Source organism: Saccopteryx leptura, chromosome 6 (genome assembly GCF_036850995.1).
Source record: "Saccopteryx leptura isolate mSacLep1 chromosome 6, mSacLep1_pri_phased_curated, whole genome shotgun sequence".
NCBI classification, from domain to species: domain Eukaryota; kingdom Metazoa; phylum Chordata; class Mammalia; order Chiroptera; family Emballonuridae; genus Saccopteryx; species Saccopteryx leptura.
The window spans coordinates 80,322,306-80,339,793 of record NC_089508.1 but is presented as its reverse complement, the minus strand read 5'-3'; the positions used below and the strand labels follow the sequence as shown (position 1 = coordinate 80,339,793).

Here is a 17,488-nt window from a genome sequence, read left to right as displayed (position 1 = left end):
AGAATTGGGGATCCACGTCTGATGGGCGTATACTCAGGTCCAGGTCTAGATGACGTGAAAAGACCCAACTTGAGCAGATGCCTTGCCCCACTGCGGAAGAAAGGGTTTGCTGAATGGAGCCAAGAGAAATGTGGGACCAATGTCACCCGACCTCTCTAGCCGTCAGCGTCCTGTGCCGCGAAGTGCGGACGTGGAGCTGCTCCCTCTTTCCGACTGGAAAAGTCTGCATTTCAAGTTGTGAGGCTCTCTACACGGTGCTTGGGGTCGCGCTTCCTGGTTCCTTACGGGAAGACCGAAGCACCTCAGGAAGGAGCGATGTGCGGACTCCTAACAGAAGGCCGACTCCTAACAAAGGCTCTCAGATTCGGCCTCCTTAGAGGGGCCACACCACCAGCCTGGGGGTCTTCAAGACCGCGAGCCTCCAGCTCTGGTCAGCGGCGCCCCGGGAAACCTCTGTCCCCGCCTCCCGGTGCCGCGCCCACTGGCTGGGCTCCTCGCCGGCCCCGCCCAACAATCGCCCCGCCCAGAACCTACGCATGCGCAGGAGCCCGCCGCCGCGACCACTTCAGCACCAGTGCCGGGACAGCGGCACCGCCCACGGGCATGGACGGAGATAGCTGCAGCAGCAGTAGCGGTCCGGCTCGCGGCCCGGTTGCGGAAGGGGAGCAGCGGACCGAGGGGGAGTCCGTGGCCCCTGATGGCAGCTCCCCGGACAGGTAGGGTGGACCACTCCACAGACCCAGCTCACAGACCTTCCCAGTACCCCAGCCCGAGGTATCCCCAATAGCCGCCATATATCGTCCCATTCATTCCTCAGCCCCTCTTAGAGCCCCTTCCAGCGCCTCCAAGCTCCCAGCCCCCTAGCCACGCCCTCATTCTTTCAAGTCAATTTTCTCTCTCCATGATACACCCTATTCTCAGTCCCCCATCGCCCTTACCGCCTAGGGTACATGTCCCACCCACTGTTCCTACCTTACCTCTCAGGCTCGGGGTTCCCTGCTCCGGCTTCGGAGCCCACCCCTCAAGGCCCTGCCCCCGCGTCTTCTCAGTAAGCCCCAAGCCTGCAGCGACCTCAGTCTGGGTTCCAGCTGGAGGGTGCGCGTGTATCGTAGATAAGAGGCTCTCCAAGGTGTGTGTCCTAGGGAGAGTAGACACTCAGGGGCCAGGCCAGAGCCTGTCTTTGTCCATCAATGTCAGTCTCTACTCTGCCCTGCATGGCCCGGTGCGCACATGTGGGCCAGAGTCTTCACATGTGGAAGCTACCTGCACTCACTGGAGGCACTAAGGTGGTGGGAAGATTCAGAAGCTCAGGCCTGGTCAGAACTGTCCCTGAAGGAGCCCCAGGATGGTGGGATCAGAGGAACATTTTGCAGCTGAGGGCCCAGATCTTGGTGCCTCTCCTCTCTTCTTCCACCATATGTGTGTGGGAGTAGCCCAGCCAGGTATCAATATGGTGCAATTTCTGTGCCCTGCTTGGTCTGCAGCCTCCAGAAGCCCTCCCCTGATATAACACTGCCTTTCTATCCTGCCTGGACTGAAATAAGAGACATTCTTTGGAGGCAAAAAGCAGAGGTGGACACATGGCTTCCAGATTGCTCCAGTTAAAATGTACATTCTGTACCCTAGAGCAAGAGGAGGCCCCACAAGTGAAGAGAGATGTTTTCTTCCCTTTATTATTAACACATCAGCCTGGACAGATTTAGCCACCTCTCCATCTGAAAGGCATAGAGATTTATTCAAAGAGGTGAGACACAGGACAGATGTGTTCCCTAGATCAAGGTCTGTCTGGAACTATAGACACCCCAAAGAGCCAGGGGTGGACAGGGCAGAGCAGGGGCCTGGGGCCAGAAGCCTCCTTTGAAGGGGCTGGAGACTCATTTTGTGCCTTGGATATTTTTCCAAGGATCAACCTTGTATGGTCTGTCCACTTCCCCTGCACCGGAGGGCCATTCTCAGGTACAGGGACCACTTGCTGTCCTCCAACAACTCCCTACAACCTCTGGCCCCTGTCTGCACTTCCCCACAGACCCTGGATACTAATCAGCAAAGGAACTCAGTTCATTTCAGGAACAACAAATATGCTCCTGCTAAGCTAAGTAGAACTCTGGGGATAGATATACAGTGAATATCATGGCATGTACATGAATGAATACGCATTGAATACGGAGAAATTTGAAATAGTTTACTCTTTGTGTTTTTTAAAATTACATTTTTATTTTCCTAGTGTGAGCTGCTTCCCCATCTGTCCTGGCCACGCTGCAGGATCACATGGATGTCCATATGAGGGAAGGCTGACACTCCAATGCATGTGTACACTGCCTCTAATGAGGCTCCCAAGTGGGGACTCTATGTCTGGGGCTGTCAGCTAGGCTGTCACCCTGACTGCTATGACTTTGGCCTCTGAAGGAGGCCTGCATCTCTACTTTCCATCCCCCTGCCTGCCCACCTCAGTCACTTGGCTCACAGGCCAGCAGGCCCAGGCAGAGAGCCCAGGAAGTTGCTCATCCGAATCAGACCCATGGAACTGAGAGGGTGAGAATGAAAGCCCCCTTGGGAGGCAAGGCTTGGAGTGCTTAATTCATATTATTACTAGGTCTCCTGAGAACAGAGGGCAGAAGGGGCTGGCAGGAGAAAGCTTTTATTCTGAGAAGATTTTGGCTGTTCTCCTTGAAAGAGTTGAGACAAAGACCTAGTCCTACAGCAGTCAGAATGTGGAGGGTTTCAAATTCTACCACGCTGACAATGATAGGAACAGTCAAAAAGGGTGAGATTTGGGAACAGCTGATGTCAGGTTCCTGGAGAGGGAAAGAAGGGGTTAAAAGGAAGGAGATGGGGCCCTGGCCAGCTGGCTCAGTGGTAGAGTGTTGGCCCCACTTGTAGAAGTCCAGGGTTCAATTCCCGGCCAGGGCACACAGGAGAAGCACCCATCTGTTTCTCCACCCTTCCCCCTCTCCTTCCTCTCTGTCTCTCTCTTCCCCTCCTGCAGCCCAGGCTCCACAAATTGGCCCGGGTGCTAAGGATGGATCCATGCCCCCCACCTCAGGCGCTAGAATGGCTCCGGTTGCAACAGAGCAATGCCACAGACAAGCAGAGCATGGCTCCCTAGTGGGCATGCCGAGTGGATCCCGGTTGGGCGCATGGGGGAGTCTCTCTGCCTCCTCGCTTCTCACTTCAGAAAAATACAAAAAAAAAGGGTGGGGAGATGGGACCAGGAAGACCCCAATAGAAACAAACCAGTGGTAGAGGCTAGAATCCCCCTTGAACAGAAGCCACCTCAGCAAGGGGTTAGGATTATGAGGTTTGGTGGACTGGTTAGGGGAGAGTGCTCATGTTCTCCTGCAGCACGCCCTGGAGTGCTGGCTTTCCTTAATGAAAAAGAAACTGACACTCCAAGTTGGAGCTTGGCTCCTAGGACAAGTCCAGTGCTCCATGAGTGCTTTAAGGCCACAAAAGTTGGAACAGGCTCCCGAGTTAACCCATCCTCCTGACCCCTGGAAGGCAGGCCCTGCTCTAAAGAGAGAGACCAAGGCTAACAGGTCATCTTCAGGATCTAACCCAGACCAAGCACAGTGCCCAGAAAGTGGTAGGTGCTTTAAAAGTACCTGCAGAATAATAATTTTAAAGAAGTAGATGTCCACACTTATATACATAAACCCAGGTCATTTATCCAGCTTTCTTTTGGCCCATGGAGCTGGACCCATAAGGTCTTTTAACTGCCAGGACACTGGTTGCTATGTCATTAACTTTATGGAGTCATCTGAGTTCTTTATTTAGAACATTGGTCAAATTCCTATTTTTCTAAATGTTGAGTTAGTAAAAAAAAATAAGTATCAGTGATTTAAATCATGAGATAAAATTCTGATGCAGCTTTTGGATGGCAAAACGGAAAATATTTATATTATATATGTAGTGAGATTCTCAAAGCATGAGAAGTTCTTAAGTAGAGATATATTGTCTGAGGTGCCTAAAGAGGTCAAATTGTAAAAATAAATATAACATACTCCCTGTAGCACTGAGTGTGAGAAGGGGCAGGAGAGCAAATATGTGCTCTACATGTCAGGTTCCACGCCAGGCACCTCACATAGGTTATGTCAGTTAATACAAACCTGGGAGGGATCATTCTTTCTTACCACACCTTCTCGCAACAGACTTGGATGCCAATGCCCCAAGAATTCTGTGTCTTTCCCAAGGTCCCAGAGCTAAAGGATGACGGAGCCAGGAGAACAACTCCACTGCTCCTCTATTTTATTCTCAGCATAAGCATCAGTCTCCACAGACTGCTGTGCCAGCCAGCTGTGCCAGCCAGCCAGACTTCTGGGAGGAAGAGGACGAGCTTGCCTGTTCTTTCTAGTTCCTCTGTGTGGTCTCTTGGCAGAACCCAGGCTCTGTGGGCCATGTCCACTTGCATCAGGACTCTGGCCCACAGCCCCTTCAGCAGTGCAGCAGGCAGGACTGGAAGCCAGGGCTTGTTTGGCGTACACCTGGCTCTCCCGTGACAGCTATGCAAGCTCTGACAGTCCAGGTGATCCATAGAGATGGAAGGAAAGAGACAGGGCTCTGCCAAGACCGCCCAGCCCAGAGCTCCTGGGGAGCCCCCACTCTGTTCTGTGGCCACCTTCTCCTGTGCTAGGTGTGGCAATTCTGTCACAGGGGAGGGACGCCATCTACCTCCACACCCAAGGAGTGGGGCTGAGTCCCTACACAGAGTGCTGCCCTCATTGGTAATTCTGGAAGAGGAATCTATTTCTGACTCCTCCCTGGCAAGTTCCTTGGAAGCCCCAACTCCAGCTCCCAACTGTGCCTACCCTTGCAAAGCAAACTCTCTGTCCCACAGTTCAAAGTGGGACAGTTGGTGGAAGGGCAGCAGCTATTTCTGGCAAACTTTTCCTGACTACCCCCCAGCCCTGAAAAGGCTGGGCCCTCCTCTGGGATCCTTCAGCCCTCTGTGACCTCTTCTGTCACAACACTCAACATATTAGCCTATCTATATACCCCACCTACTATAAGTGCCTAGAGAACAAGAACTGAGCCTTCTTTATCCTAACATCACTATTAGCAACCCATCTGGTACTCAGTATTCACTCAGCAAACATTCCCTGGGCACCTTCTGTGTGCAAAGCGCTGCTGAAGGTGTGAGGATGGAGAGATGAAGTAGTCTCCTGCTCTCCCAGAACTCATTCTATATGAGAGATAGGCAAAGAACGTGACAACTATAAAATATAATGTTCAGCTGTGGCAAATGCTCTGAAGAAATATAAAACAGGTAGGGGACGAAGAACTAGTGGGTGATTATTTAGAGAGGGTAGTCATGGACACTTCTCTTAGAAGATAATAGTTGAATTGAGAACAGAATAAAGAGAAAGTGTGAGCCATGCAATTATCTGGGAGATAAGTAATTATCTGTGGAAACGAGAGTGCAGCAGGTGCTCAATAAATATCCAACAAGAGAATGAACCAATGACTGTAGCAGAAAGAGCACAAAACTGAAAGTCAGAATTGGGTTCAAGGCCCAGCTTTTCACATCTCACTGAACCTTAGTTTTCAAATCTATAAACAAGAAAAGTACTTCCCTGTAGGGTTTTTTTTTTTTTCCGAAGCTGGAAACAGGGAGGCAGTCAGACAGACTCCCGCATGCGCCCGACCGGGATCCACCCGGCATGCCCACCAGGGGGCGATGCTCTGCCCCTCTGGGGCGTTGCTCTCTTGCATCCAGAGCCATTCTAGCGCCTGAGGCAGAGGCCACAGAGCCATCCTCAGCACCCGGGCCATCTTTGCTCCAATGGAGCCTCGGCTGCGGGAAGGGAAGAGAGAGACAGAGAGGAAGGAGAGGGGGAGGGGTGGAGAAGCATTTGGGCGCTTCTCCTGTGTGCCCTGGCTGGGAATCGAACCCGGGACTCCTGCACGCCAGGCCAACGCTCTACCACTGAGCCAACGGCCAGGGCCCCTGTAGGTTTTTGTAAGGAGTAAATTAGATCATCCATGTAAAAGCACATTCATTGCCTAGCACAGTGTCTGGTGTGCAGCAGGCTGCCAATAATGTTGTTTTTTGTTTTGTTTTTTAGTGCATGATAGATAAGTAAATGAGACAATGGGCCCCAAGAGATAGGTTGAGGATGTAGATTCACAGGTCCCCCCCTCCTTGACTCTCCTCCAGGACTAATAGTAGAAAAACCTCAATCTCACCAGTGTGCCCCACCCAGTCTTCCCTGCATCTTCTCTCCCCAGGTCCCAGAGCAAGGCTGTGGCCCCTGAGGCAAGCCCAGAAAGAAGCTCCTCCCTCCACAGCTGCCCCCTTGAGGACCCTTCCAGTTCTTCAGGACATCCGCCAGCAACTTCCACCCTCCAGCCGGGGGACCCCTCCAGCCCCTTGGCCCCTGCCAACTTCACTTATGCCCGGGCACCACAGGAATGCCGGGGGGGCAGTTCCCTGCCAGGGCTCGGGGACCGGGCTGCTCTGTGCTCCCATGGTTCCAGCCTCAGCCCTTCTCCAGCACCCTCACAGCATGATCGGGCCTGGAAGCCACCATCTGTGCAGCACCATGTGGTCAGCATCAGGTAAGGGGGGCCCAGCAGCCTGCCAGCTGCCAATGGGAAGTAGGGTAGTCCTAAAAGGGGGGCCCAAACCCTGGGCTCTGGACTCCATCATTAGGAGGCAGCCCAGGACTTCCCCTGACTCTGATGAAGGAGGCAGCCTGGATAAAGGAGGAAGTAAGGGTTGTAGCTGTGGTGTGGGAAAGTCTAAAAGAGTTAATACTATCTTCCTCTATCCCCCAACCCTCACCTGCCACACTATAAGAGGATTATGGCAAGCAAGTGTCTTTTCTTCTATTTCACAGGCAGGAACAGGCCTTCCGGATGCCGAAGAGGTAGGCCTAGGCCTTCATTTGACCCCTAGGGTGACCAGGCTGTGCCCAGTATAGCCCCACCAGCCCTTCTCACTGACGCCTAAGCGCATTCAGCCCCTGCTACCCCACCCAACACCAATTCATGCAGGCTCTCTTCCTCTTTCCCAGCTATTCCCAGCTGATTGCTGAGTGGCCAGTGGCAGTGCTGCTGCTGTGTCTAGCTGTTATTGTTCTCTGTACCCTGGCTGGACTCTTGGGGGGCCACCTGCCTGACTTCTCCAAGCCCTTGCTGGTAAGGGGCCAAGGGGAGGGAGGGAGTACCCAGGCCTGGCCACCTGAGCTCAATCTGGGGCAACAAGTTGGAGTGGCCCACCTGGGGGTGGGGTGGCAGTGGTGGGCTCTCAGCCTCGAGAGAGAGTTGGGAAGACAGTATAGAGATGATAACCCCGTTCAACAATTCAGGCAGGCAAGCTGGCCTTCCCTGCTCCAGGGACCCAACAGGCAGAGCTGAGAAGGACCAGATGAAAAACCCCGTCTCCTGCTTGCCTGATCTTCTCAGCCCTTCTCCCCACAGGGCTTTGAGCCTCGGGACACAGACATTGGACGTAAGCTAGTAGTCTGGAGAGCACTGCAAACCCTCACGGGCCCCAGGAAGCTGCTTTCCCTTTCCCCAGACCTTGAGCTGAACAGGTAATGGGTTCCCATCTTTGCACATGACTTGGGGGGGGGGTGAAAAAGAAAATGTGGTCCCTAGGGAGAAGCCATTAGGTGACCTCCATAAAGGCAGGTCAGAGGGGCTTTCTGGGGAATAGTGTCTGTCCTCCTCTGGGCACCCCACCCCTTGATGGTTCTTGACACTGGTTTTCTCTATACCTTAGCTCAAACACCCATACCACTTTGAGCCCTGCATCCTGGAGTAGTGCCCAGAAGGGCATGGTCTGGCCCCAGAGGATGGTGAAGCCACTGGAGGAGAGAGGGCAAGAGAGCTTCTTCTGTGGCCCCCCTGGTAAGCTTCAGCTGGGCCAGTTCCTAGCTTTAATGCTGGTACCCACCCCTAGTAGAACAGAAGGGCCCAGGAGAATAAACTTGGGCACACAGAAAGGGAAGGAGGCCAGCTGGCCACATTCTAGCCAAGAAAGATGGGTTACATCTGCAAAGGTAAGGCAGGTCTCAGATGCTCTAGCCAAGTAGGGTCAAGCTGGGTATGGGTGGGGCACAGGAGCTGGGATGCAGGCCCAGGATGAGGCAGCCAGGGACAGGTTTTAGGTTCCTGAGAATCTGAACCTCAGGTGGCCCTGGGTAAGAATCTTCCCTGAGCTCTGGGGGGTGTGTTGCAGAGAAGAGCTATGCACAGCTGGTGTTCATGTCCACCTCAGCGGGCAGCCTGTGGAACCTACATGCCATCCATTCCATGTGTCGCATGGAGCAGGATCAGGTGAGCTGATGGGGGGGGGGGTAACAGGGGCTGTGTGGGTGGGCTGGAGGGGAACCAGGACACCAAGAACCTGATTCCAAGGAAATACTGCTGAGTCAGGACTGCCAGTGTGGACTGGGAAAGAGCATTCCCTGCTCAGAAAATTATTGCAATGCTGCTGAGAGGCTCCAGGTTGGAGTGGGGAAAGAAGAGTCGGTTGTTCTCAGAAGAGCCCAAATACAAATGTTGGAAGACAGGCCATGCAGAGCCTGGGGATTTCCTAAATGTCCTGTAAAGGAGCCTCAAGAACTATTGAGGAGTCCCTGGCCCCATGTTCCCAGCCCTCATCAATCCAAGCAGTCCGAATGCAATCTTGCTAAATAGACAACCACACACCATAACATCTGCAGAAAGTTTTGCTGCTGAAAACAGGGTGAACACCACAAAGTAGCCTAAGCCACTCACTTCACACAAGGGTACCCAAAGTACCAAAAGACACGTTAAGAACATGTGCTCTGGAATCAGATGCCTGCTTTCAAGGCCAGCATGAATACTCCCTAGTTGAATTCAGACTGCTGAATTCAAGTACCAAGTACCCTCTCTCAAGCTGTGTGACTTCAAGCATGGTCCTTAACCCCTCGGTGCCTCATTTTTTTACACATGAATGGGGATAAGAATGATACTTTCCTCATAAGAATGTTGTGACAATTAAGATTAAAAAAATTAAACTATAATATAATGACTAGCACTAGTAATCTCTCAATAAATGCTACTATTGTCACCATAATCTCAGATCCAAGGCCATAGATCCAGTTGGTAGCAGAACAGAGTCTGGTTCCCAGATAGGTGCTCTCTGTAACCTCACCAGCTGTTGTGATGTCAACAGCAGGTGGGACAGAAAAGGAGGCATGAGGTCTAAGAAAGAAGCAGCCCTGTGCCTCAAAGAGATTAAGGAGTCTAGTAGATGAGGGAGGGGGTTAGGGTTTGGCAGTGACCCTAATCCTGGAATGTTTTGACCTCTGTTTTTCTTACCATTTGCTTCCAGTTCCCTGGACCTTCGGCCCTGTTCCATCAGTGGCTTTCACTTCCCCTCCTAATCCTGGCTCAGGAAGTGTAGCGTTGGGTTGTGTGACCTGCAGGGGCCCTTAGAACAGGACCTTTCAGACTGGGGCCTAGGCAGCATCCCTGAGGCTCCTCTTTGACGGAGACTCCGATGCCTGGCTCAGGAGCCAAAGGCAGCTCTGAGACAAGCCATTTCTGCTGGGTTGTTGGAATACCCCTCTGCCTTTGCCCTGAAGCCTGAAAGGAGGTGAGAGGGCCTTGGACAGGGCTGGGGAAACCTGAGCCCTGCACTGCCCTTGAGCTCTCTCCTGCTGTCTGTGCCCTACAGATCCGCTCCCACGCCCGCTTTGGGGCTCTGTGCCAGCGTACAGCAACCAACCAATGCTGCCCCAGCTGGTCTCTGGGCAACTATGTGGCCGTGCTCTCCAACCGCTCCTCCTGCCTGGACACTACTCAAGCAGACGCAGCCCACACACTGGCCCTGCTTCGGGCCTGTGCCCTCTACTACCACCGTGGTGTCCTGGTGCCATCTTGTCTAGGACCAGGACAGGACAAGCCCCCACGCTGTGCCCAGGTTCCCACCAAGTGCTCTCAGAGCAGTGCCATCTACCAACTTCTGCACTTCCTGCTGGACAGGGACTTTCTGAGTCCCCAGACTGCTGACTACCAGGTGCCCTCCCTCAAGTACAGCCTGCTCTTCCTGCCCACTCCAAAGGGTGCCTCCATGATGGGCATCTACCTGGACCGCCTAGCCACCCCCTGGCGGCTCTCTGACAATTACACATCCATCACTGGCATGGACCTGGGCCTCAAGCAGGAGCTGCTGAGGCACTACCTGGCCCAGGATACGGTGTACCCCTTGCTGGCCCTGGCTGCCATCTTCCTCAGCATCGCCCTCTACCTGCGCTCCCTCTTCCTCACGCTCATGGTGTTGCTAGGGTTGCTGGGCTCCCTGCTGGTGGCCTTCTTTCTTTACCGAGTAGCCTTCCGCATGGCCTACTTCCCCTTCGTCAATCTGGCGGCCCTTGTCCTGCTCAGCAGCGTCTGCACCAACCACACCCTCATCTTCTTCGACCTCTGGCGCCTCAGCAAGAGCCAGCTGCCCTCCGCGGGGCTGGCGCAGCGCGTGGGCCGCACCATGCACCACTTCGGCTACCTGCTGCTGGTCTCCGGCCTCACGACCAGCGCCGCCTTCTACGCCAGCTACCTGAGCCGCCTCCCGGCCGTGCGCTGCTTCGCCCTCTACATGGGCACGGCTGTGTTGGCGCACCTGGCTCTCACGCTGGCCTGGCTGCCCTCCTCGGCGGTGCTCCACGAGCGCTACCTGGCGCGCGGCTGTGCGGCCCGGGCGCAGGGCCTGTGGGCCGGCAGCGCGCCCCGGCGGCTGGCGCTGGCGCTGCACCGGCGGCTCCGCGGTCTTCGCAGGGCGGCGGCCGGCACTTCACGCCTGCTCTTCCAGCGCCTCCTGCCCTGCGGCGTCATCAAATTCCGCTACATCTGGATCTGCTGGTTTGCCGCGCTGGCTGCAGGGGGCGCTTACATCGCCGGTGTGAGCCCGCGCCTGCGGCTGCCCACCCTGCCGCCGCCACGCGGCCAGGTCTTCCGGCCCAGCCACCCCTTCGAGCGCTTTGACGCGGAGTACCGCCAGCAGTTCCTGTTTGAGCGGCTGCCTGAGGGTGAGGGTAGCCACTTGCCGGTAATCTTGGTTTGGGGCATCCTGCCCGTGGACACTGGGGACCCCCTGGACCCTCGCAGCAACAGCTCTCTGGTAAGTGACCCTGCCTTCTCCGCCAGCAGTCCTGAGGCTCAGCGCTGGCTGCTGGCACTCTGCCACGGAGCTCGGAATCAGAGTTTCTTTGGTGCTCAGCCAGAGGGCTGGCCCACATTGTGCTTCATGGAGGCCCTCCAGCACTGGATGGAGAGCCCCAGTTGTGCTCGTCTGGGGCCTAGCCTCTGCTGTGGCCACTCAGCCTTCCCCTGGGCACCCCAGTTTTTCCTGCACTGCCTCAAGATGATGACTCTGGAGCAAGGCCCAAATAGCACCTGGGACCTGGGACCCCGCTTCAACACCCAGGGCAGCCTGACTGCCCTGGTCCTCCAGTTCCAGACCAACTTCCAGTATAGTCCAGACTATAGCCAGGCCCACCACTTCTACACTGAGGTCAGCCTCTGGCTGACGGCGGAGCTGGGCACAGCACCTCCTGGCCTTCGCCAGGGTTGGTTCACTAGTCATCTGGAACTCTACAGCCTGCAGCACAGCCTGAGCACCGAGCCTGCTCTGGTGCTGGGCCTGGCTCTGGCGCTGGCCTTTGCCACGCTGCTGCTGGGCACCTGGAACGTTCCACTTAGCCTGTTCTCTGTGGCAGCTGTGGCAGGCACAGTGCTACTCACCGTGGGGCTCCTGGTTCTACTTGAGTGGCAGCTCAACACTGCCGAGGCTCTCTTTCTCTCCGCCTCTGTTGGCCTCTCGGTAGATTTCACTGTCAACTACTGTATCTCCTATCACCTGTGTCCTCACCCGGACCGCCTGAGCCGTGTGGCCTTCTCACTGCGCCAGACCAGCTGTGCCACAGCTGTGGGGGCTGCAGCCCTGTTTGCGGCTGGTGTGCTCATGCTGCCTGCCACTGTGCTGCTCTATCGGAAGCTGGGCATTGTCCTCATGATGGTCAAGTGTGTCAGCTGTGGTTTTGCCAGCTTCTTCTTCCAGTCTCTCTGCTGTTTTTTCGGACCAGAGAAGAACTGTGGGCAAATCCTCTGGCCCTGTGCCCACCTGCCGTGGGATGCCGGAACTGGGAAGCCAGGTGGGGAGAAGGCAGGCCGCCCACGACCAGGGCCAGTAGGAGGGCCACCCGGGTCCAGCTCAGAGCACTATGAGCTACAGCCCCTGGCAAGGCGCCGGAGCCCCAGCTTTGACACCAGCACAGCCACCAGCAAGCTGTCCCACAGGCCCTCAGTGCTCTCTGAGGATCTACAACTGCACGATGGCCCCTGCTGCCCCCGGCCCCCACTGGCTGCTGCCTCCCCAAGGGAGCTGTTCCTGGACCACCAGGCAGTCTTCAGCCAGTGCCCAGCCCTGCAGACCTCCTCCCCTTATAAGCAGGCTGGCCCTAGCCCCAAATCCCAAGCCAGGCAGGACTCCCAAGGGCAGAAGGCCGAGCCTGTGCAGGCCTCACCAGAATCCCCAGCCCACACCCCCAAGCCCAAGGCTGCAGAACTGCCTGATTGCCTCTGCTCCTCAGCCAGCACCTTGGAGGGGCTCAGCGTCTCTGATGAGACCTGCCTAAGCACCTCGGAGCCCAGTGCCCGCGTGCCAGATTCCATGGGTGCCTCCCCAGAAGACCTGGATGAAACTGAGCAGTCAGTACCTGGACGGGGCCAGCTTAACGGGAAGCGGGACACCCTGTGGCTGGCACTGAAGGAGACTGTGTACGATCCATCACTACCTGCCTCCCACCAGAGCAGCTCCTCCTGGAAAGGCCGTGGGGGCGCAGGGGATGGCAGCCCCGTGGTGCTGCCCAACAGCCAGCCAGATCTGCCGGATGTTTGGCTGCGCAGGCCCAGCACCCACACTTCAGGCTACAGTAGCTGAGGGAAGCCCAGAGAGGCTGGACCAGGTTGCAGAGCCTGTCAGGGATGACAAGGCAGGGGCAGCATCAGGGTGGAGCCTGATGGCATTTCCCCATGTCAGCATGGAGGTCTCACCCTCCTGCTATGGGTTTTAAACCCTGCCAGGTGTTCCAACTTCGGTCTAGGCTGCTGCTTACACCCCACATCTGGAGGATTCAGTGGGGAGGTTTCTGGAGAGAAATGCCAAGCTCTACTTGTGAACTGCTAAGGACTCCTGTGCCGCCACAGTGCCAAGCAGGACCCACCCTGGGATATCTCACCAAGCAAGAGTCCTAGGGAACCTCAGCGGCCTTCTGGGTCTCACACCTTTCAGGGTCCTTATCAAGACACTTCCTTCTCTTTGGGGAGCTTCCCTGTGTCAGAATTGGGCTGGGGCCTCAGTCCTGAACTGCCCTGCCCCACTCACACACCCAGTCTGACCAGAAAACCATCAAGGCCAGGCAGAGATGGCAGGAGCAGGAAGGCTGGTCCGCCTCAGAGCTTCCCTATTATATTGCAGGCTGGTCCTTCATAGGAAGCTGCTGTGGCAGAGAAGAGTGGTCTCCCCTGTTAACAATCAGAATCCTTTCCATCCCTGCCTCCTTTTGGTTTACAGAACACTTTCATATCCATTGTCTCCTTGGAATCTCACTTTGCTGTGGGGTAGCCTGCAGTTGGCCAGGTTCTTTTGCCCCCAACTTATAGGTAAAAACATTGAAACTGAGTCAAGTTAAGCGATTTACCCAAAGTCATGTAGCTAATAAACAGCAGAGCAGTTTTCCACACCCATTCTACCATGGCAGCTCCCACTTTCCTCCTGGCCACCTGTCCCAAGGACATTTGTCTGTGGCTGTCCTGATCTTTTACTTTGAGCACCCTCCTGTGACCTGCCTTCTCAGATGTTTCTGAGTAAGCTCCCTTCTCTCTCTGCTTTGGGCCTTCATCTCCAGAGAGCTATACTCTGAGCAAGCCTGGAGTTCCTCCCCATCATCCCTGTGCATCCTTCCAAATCCAGCCAACATGCCCACTGACCGTGGGGTATCCTGGCTAATCTGATCCCCAGGTTCAGAGTCAGAGGCAAGCCTCTTCCATGGCCACAGTCTATGGAGAGCCCCTGCCAGGGGAGACACTGAGGGCAGCAGAGATGGAGCAGAATTCAGTTAAGGCAAGCACTCACAGCTGCCTTTTTTGGGATTATGTGGGTTGGAGCTGTTCACCAGGTAGGGTCCTCAGCTTCCTAAGGACAGGTCTCTCTGGTGGCCATCAGCAGACCAAAGTCTGACTCCTCCTCCACAGAGCAATGAGTCTCTCTGGAAGGTTTTGCCCATGTAAAAGCTCACAACACTCAAAGTATCAAGTTTACGGAATACCTACTATGCACATGGTACTACACGTGGCAGAGGTGTGGAAGGAAATCGGCATCTTTTCTCCAGGAGCTTGCCCTCTAACTGGGAAAATAACTCAAACATCTATGCAGGCATCAGTCGGTCTCTGAGGGGCATGTGCCCTTCACCATCAGTATTGCTGGAGCTCAAGTACCCAGGACTGGGTAAGCAGGAAGGCTTTCTAGAAGAGGAGTAACTTGAGCTGGGCTTCAGAAGTCTGTTTCTCAGACTGAAAGGAACCTTAATGATCATTCATTCCAGCAGTTTTCAAACTTTGTATCCTCAGGACCCTTTCTTCAAAGAATTGTTGTATGGAAACACAGTATATAAAACAAATAAAAAGCAGTACTCTGGTGGGAGCTGGGTGGGGGAGTACAAAGCCAGCTCAGCCTCCCTTTCTTCTACGCCTCTCAGCAGGCCCTGGGGAACTCCTCAAGCTCCTGAAGGCTCCACCGAATGTGGCATGGAAAACCACTGATTCAGGCCATTTTATAGATGAGCATCACAGAGAGGAGGGGAGTTTTCTAGGGAAAGTCTGTGGCACAGCTGGAGATAAATCAAGGAGTATTTTGGTTTGGTGTTTTTTTTCCCCCTATATTGTTGTGACTTGCTTCCCACCCTAAGTAGCCCACGAAAAGTGGGACAGAAACGACAGAACCCCAAATGAGACATGGGAATTGTGAAAGACACAGAAGACCGTGGAAATACCTTGCAAAAAAAGTGAATCAAACCCATTTGACTCCTGACACTAGGAAAGGAGGGTAGCAACTAGGATGTAACTTGGACCTGTCTCCATGGAGATCTGCTTGGACCTCTCCCCTTGTCCAAGTAGAATTCAGCCTCTCTGGCCTAGGGCCACTCATCAGGGTCTTGACTTCACTACACCATGGACTGTGTCCTTCGGTTATCACACAGCCAGGCTGAGATAGCCCTGGTCTCACCTGGGACAATTAGCCCTCTAGAGGGAGGACAGGTGAGCCCTTTCTCCTGAGCATGAACAGAAGTCTGGCCTTGAATCAGAAGAGAGTCCAGCATCTTAGTTGCTTCTCAGCAACTCACTAGGCTCCTTTGCCCCGTGTTGTGGGAGGGCAGTGGGGACCTGGACTGAAGGAAGCTGCTCCTCCACACCTGTTTCTGTCTCTTACAGAGGAGAACATTAGTGTCTGGGACTGGAGCTCCAGAAACTTTGCCTGAATACAACCATTGACCTGTTAGAGCATGGGGTCGGGTTGGGGTGGGGGGTAATTGGGTTTTGGGCACACCTGAGGACTCTATCAGGGATTTCTGGATCTCATTCTTACAGGTCATGGCCACACAACCCTACAGGAAGGCAGATGAGCCAGAGCAACTTAGTTGCCAACTGGATTTGTTCTTTACGCTTCCAGGCCCAGAGGACTGGAAAAACCCAGTGGCAGTCAAAAACCTCACCTCGCATCAAGAACGGCCCAGGCCAACAGCAGACACCCCTCTAGCCTGCCTCTCTAGCCCCAGTTTTGGAAAGCAGGATTTAAATCATTTTATATTACCTTTGACTTTAGCAGATCTATTTACCTTATTATTGTTATGGGTGGTTACAATGAGTCTGTGGCCGTGGGCACATGTTGGGAGAGGCTTAGAAACATGCTGTGTGGCAGGGGAAAACCAGTCAAAGCAGTCACATTTGCTCTGGAAAATTCAAGAAATGGTTTCTTAACACTAAGACACTTTAAAATAGAACTATGTTAACAGGGACTTGAGAGTATTTCTCCTATTTGTGCCACAGATCCTTGAACTCACACTCAGAGTATGTATGCTGTGTTTTTAAATGTAACTTGGTATAGTTTGTTACTGTGGTACTTTGATGATAATGGTAGACAGAGATTGATGTGACTGGCAGAATCTTAGATTTAATTGGCACATGGCATATCCCATATCATGATATTTAATCAATATCCCAGCTTGAGTCTGATTCTGAAAGAGACATCTCCCAAGAGATTTATAAGTCAAACTTCCTCAGCCCCCTCCAACTCATTTCATTCTTCTTCCAGTGTACAGGAGGACAGGGAGGCAAGTGGTGGGTATCAGGAAAGAGGATATATTGATTTGCAACTTTCACCCATTGTCCAGAGAGTTTCTGATCTTTTCTTTAGCCTTTGAAAATACACATGGGCAATGACGAGCTCTCTGGCACCACATGCCACACATCAGGATCCTACTTGCTTGGGGATAGGAAAAACAGACATTCCTTACCCTTTCTACCCTCACCCTTGTTCACAGGGGCAGCTGTAACTCAAGATCTGGAGGTGTTTATACTTAAGAGAAGAAATTGTGATGCAATTCACTGGGAAGATGAGTAAGAAAAGAAAGCCATTATGTGCTATGTAACCAAAGCCACCCTGTACTGAAGAGCCCTGAAAAGACCTTGATAAACTTATACTTATTATCAGGCCTCTGTGTGATTATTCACAGTACTCCTCAACATAAGAAAAAGATCAGAATTTTACCAAATTCACAAATATCGAACAAGAACTTTAGTATTGCTAAAGAAAATCACACAGCTGGGCAGATTGATGTAGATCTGAATTCGTGACCACCAACCTTAACTGGTCCCTCAGCCCTGCCTAGCTAATTTTCATTCTAGTTACTAGTTTCCATTCTTTGTAATGACCATTTCATACTTTCTCTACCTTTCCTCAAATACCTGATGACCTTCACCTTCTGCAACCCCATTGTCAGTAGACAACTCATTCTTCATAAAGAAAACTAGAAATTTGCTCACCTTCAAGGCATCAAGTCCCCCACTTACCTACCCCTGCTCCTGCCTGCTTCTCTCCCCATCCCTTCTATTACAACAAAGGAGGCAGTAATGGTTCCATCAACGGCTTCACACACTGCACCAGAGGTCTTCAAACTAGGGCTTGCATTCCAACAGGGATATAGAGACTTTCTAAAAGGTAGGTGGACACAGACAATTTTAAGGGAATCAGTTTCCAGAGCCTCCTCCTTCATATGTTTTGTCTCTTTATATTAACGAGCCTAAGAAGGAGCCTTAGGTCAGTCAGTTCTTCTCTATCATCACTTTCCCAATTGACCCCCTCCTTCATTTTGAATTCTACTCTGGCAACTTGCTCTGCAGTATAAAAAAAAATAAAAAGATGACTTGAGGATGCTGTGCTTGAGGAAGACCTTGAAAGAGC

The 17,488-nt window shown here is 53.4% G+C and overlaps 1 protein-coding gene across 1 annotated transcript; it reads left to right on the top strand.

The window, feature by feature from the left end:
* Nucleotides 1-588: 588 nt before the first annotated feature.
* DISP2 (dispatched RND transporter family member 2) lies at nt 589-15,507 on the top strand. The gene is made up of 8 exons (XM_066342185.1): nt 589-716; nt 6,226-6,555; nt 6,837-6,866; nt 7,014-7,137; nt 7,420-7,535; nt 7,724-7,851; nt 8,183-8,280; nt 9,650-15,507. The coding sequence occupies exons 1-8, from the start codon at nt 604-606 to the stop codon at nt 12,908-12,910; spliced, it is 4,200 nt and encodes a 1,399-aa protein (XP_066198282.1). The 5' UTR covers nt 589-603; the 3' UTR covers nt 12,911-15,507.
* The last annotated feature ends 1,981 nt before the right edge of the window (nt 15,508-17,488 follow it).

What these genes read in the sequence shown, in the direction of transcription:
- DISP2 (XM_066342185.1), top strand. Translation starts at nt 604, where the DNA reads ATGGACGGAGATAGCTGCAGCAGCAGTAGCGGTCCGGCTCGCGGCCCG. An exon ending in GATGGCAGCTCCCCGGACAG is followed by an intron (nt 717 to 6,225) that starts GTAGGGTGGACC and finishes TTCTCTCCCCAG; the next exon opens with GTCCCAGAGCAAGGCTGTGG. An exon ending in CCAGACCTTGAGCTGAACAG is followed by an intron (nt 7,536 to 7,723) that starts GTAATGGGTTCC and finishes TCTATACCTTAG; the next exon opens with CTCAAACACCCATACCACTT.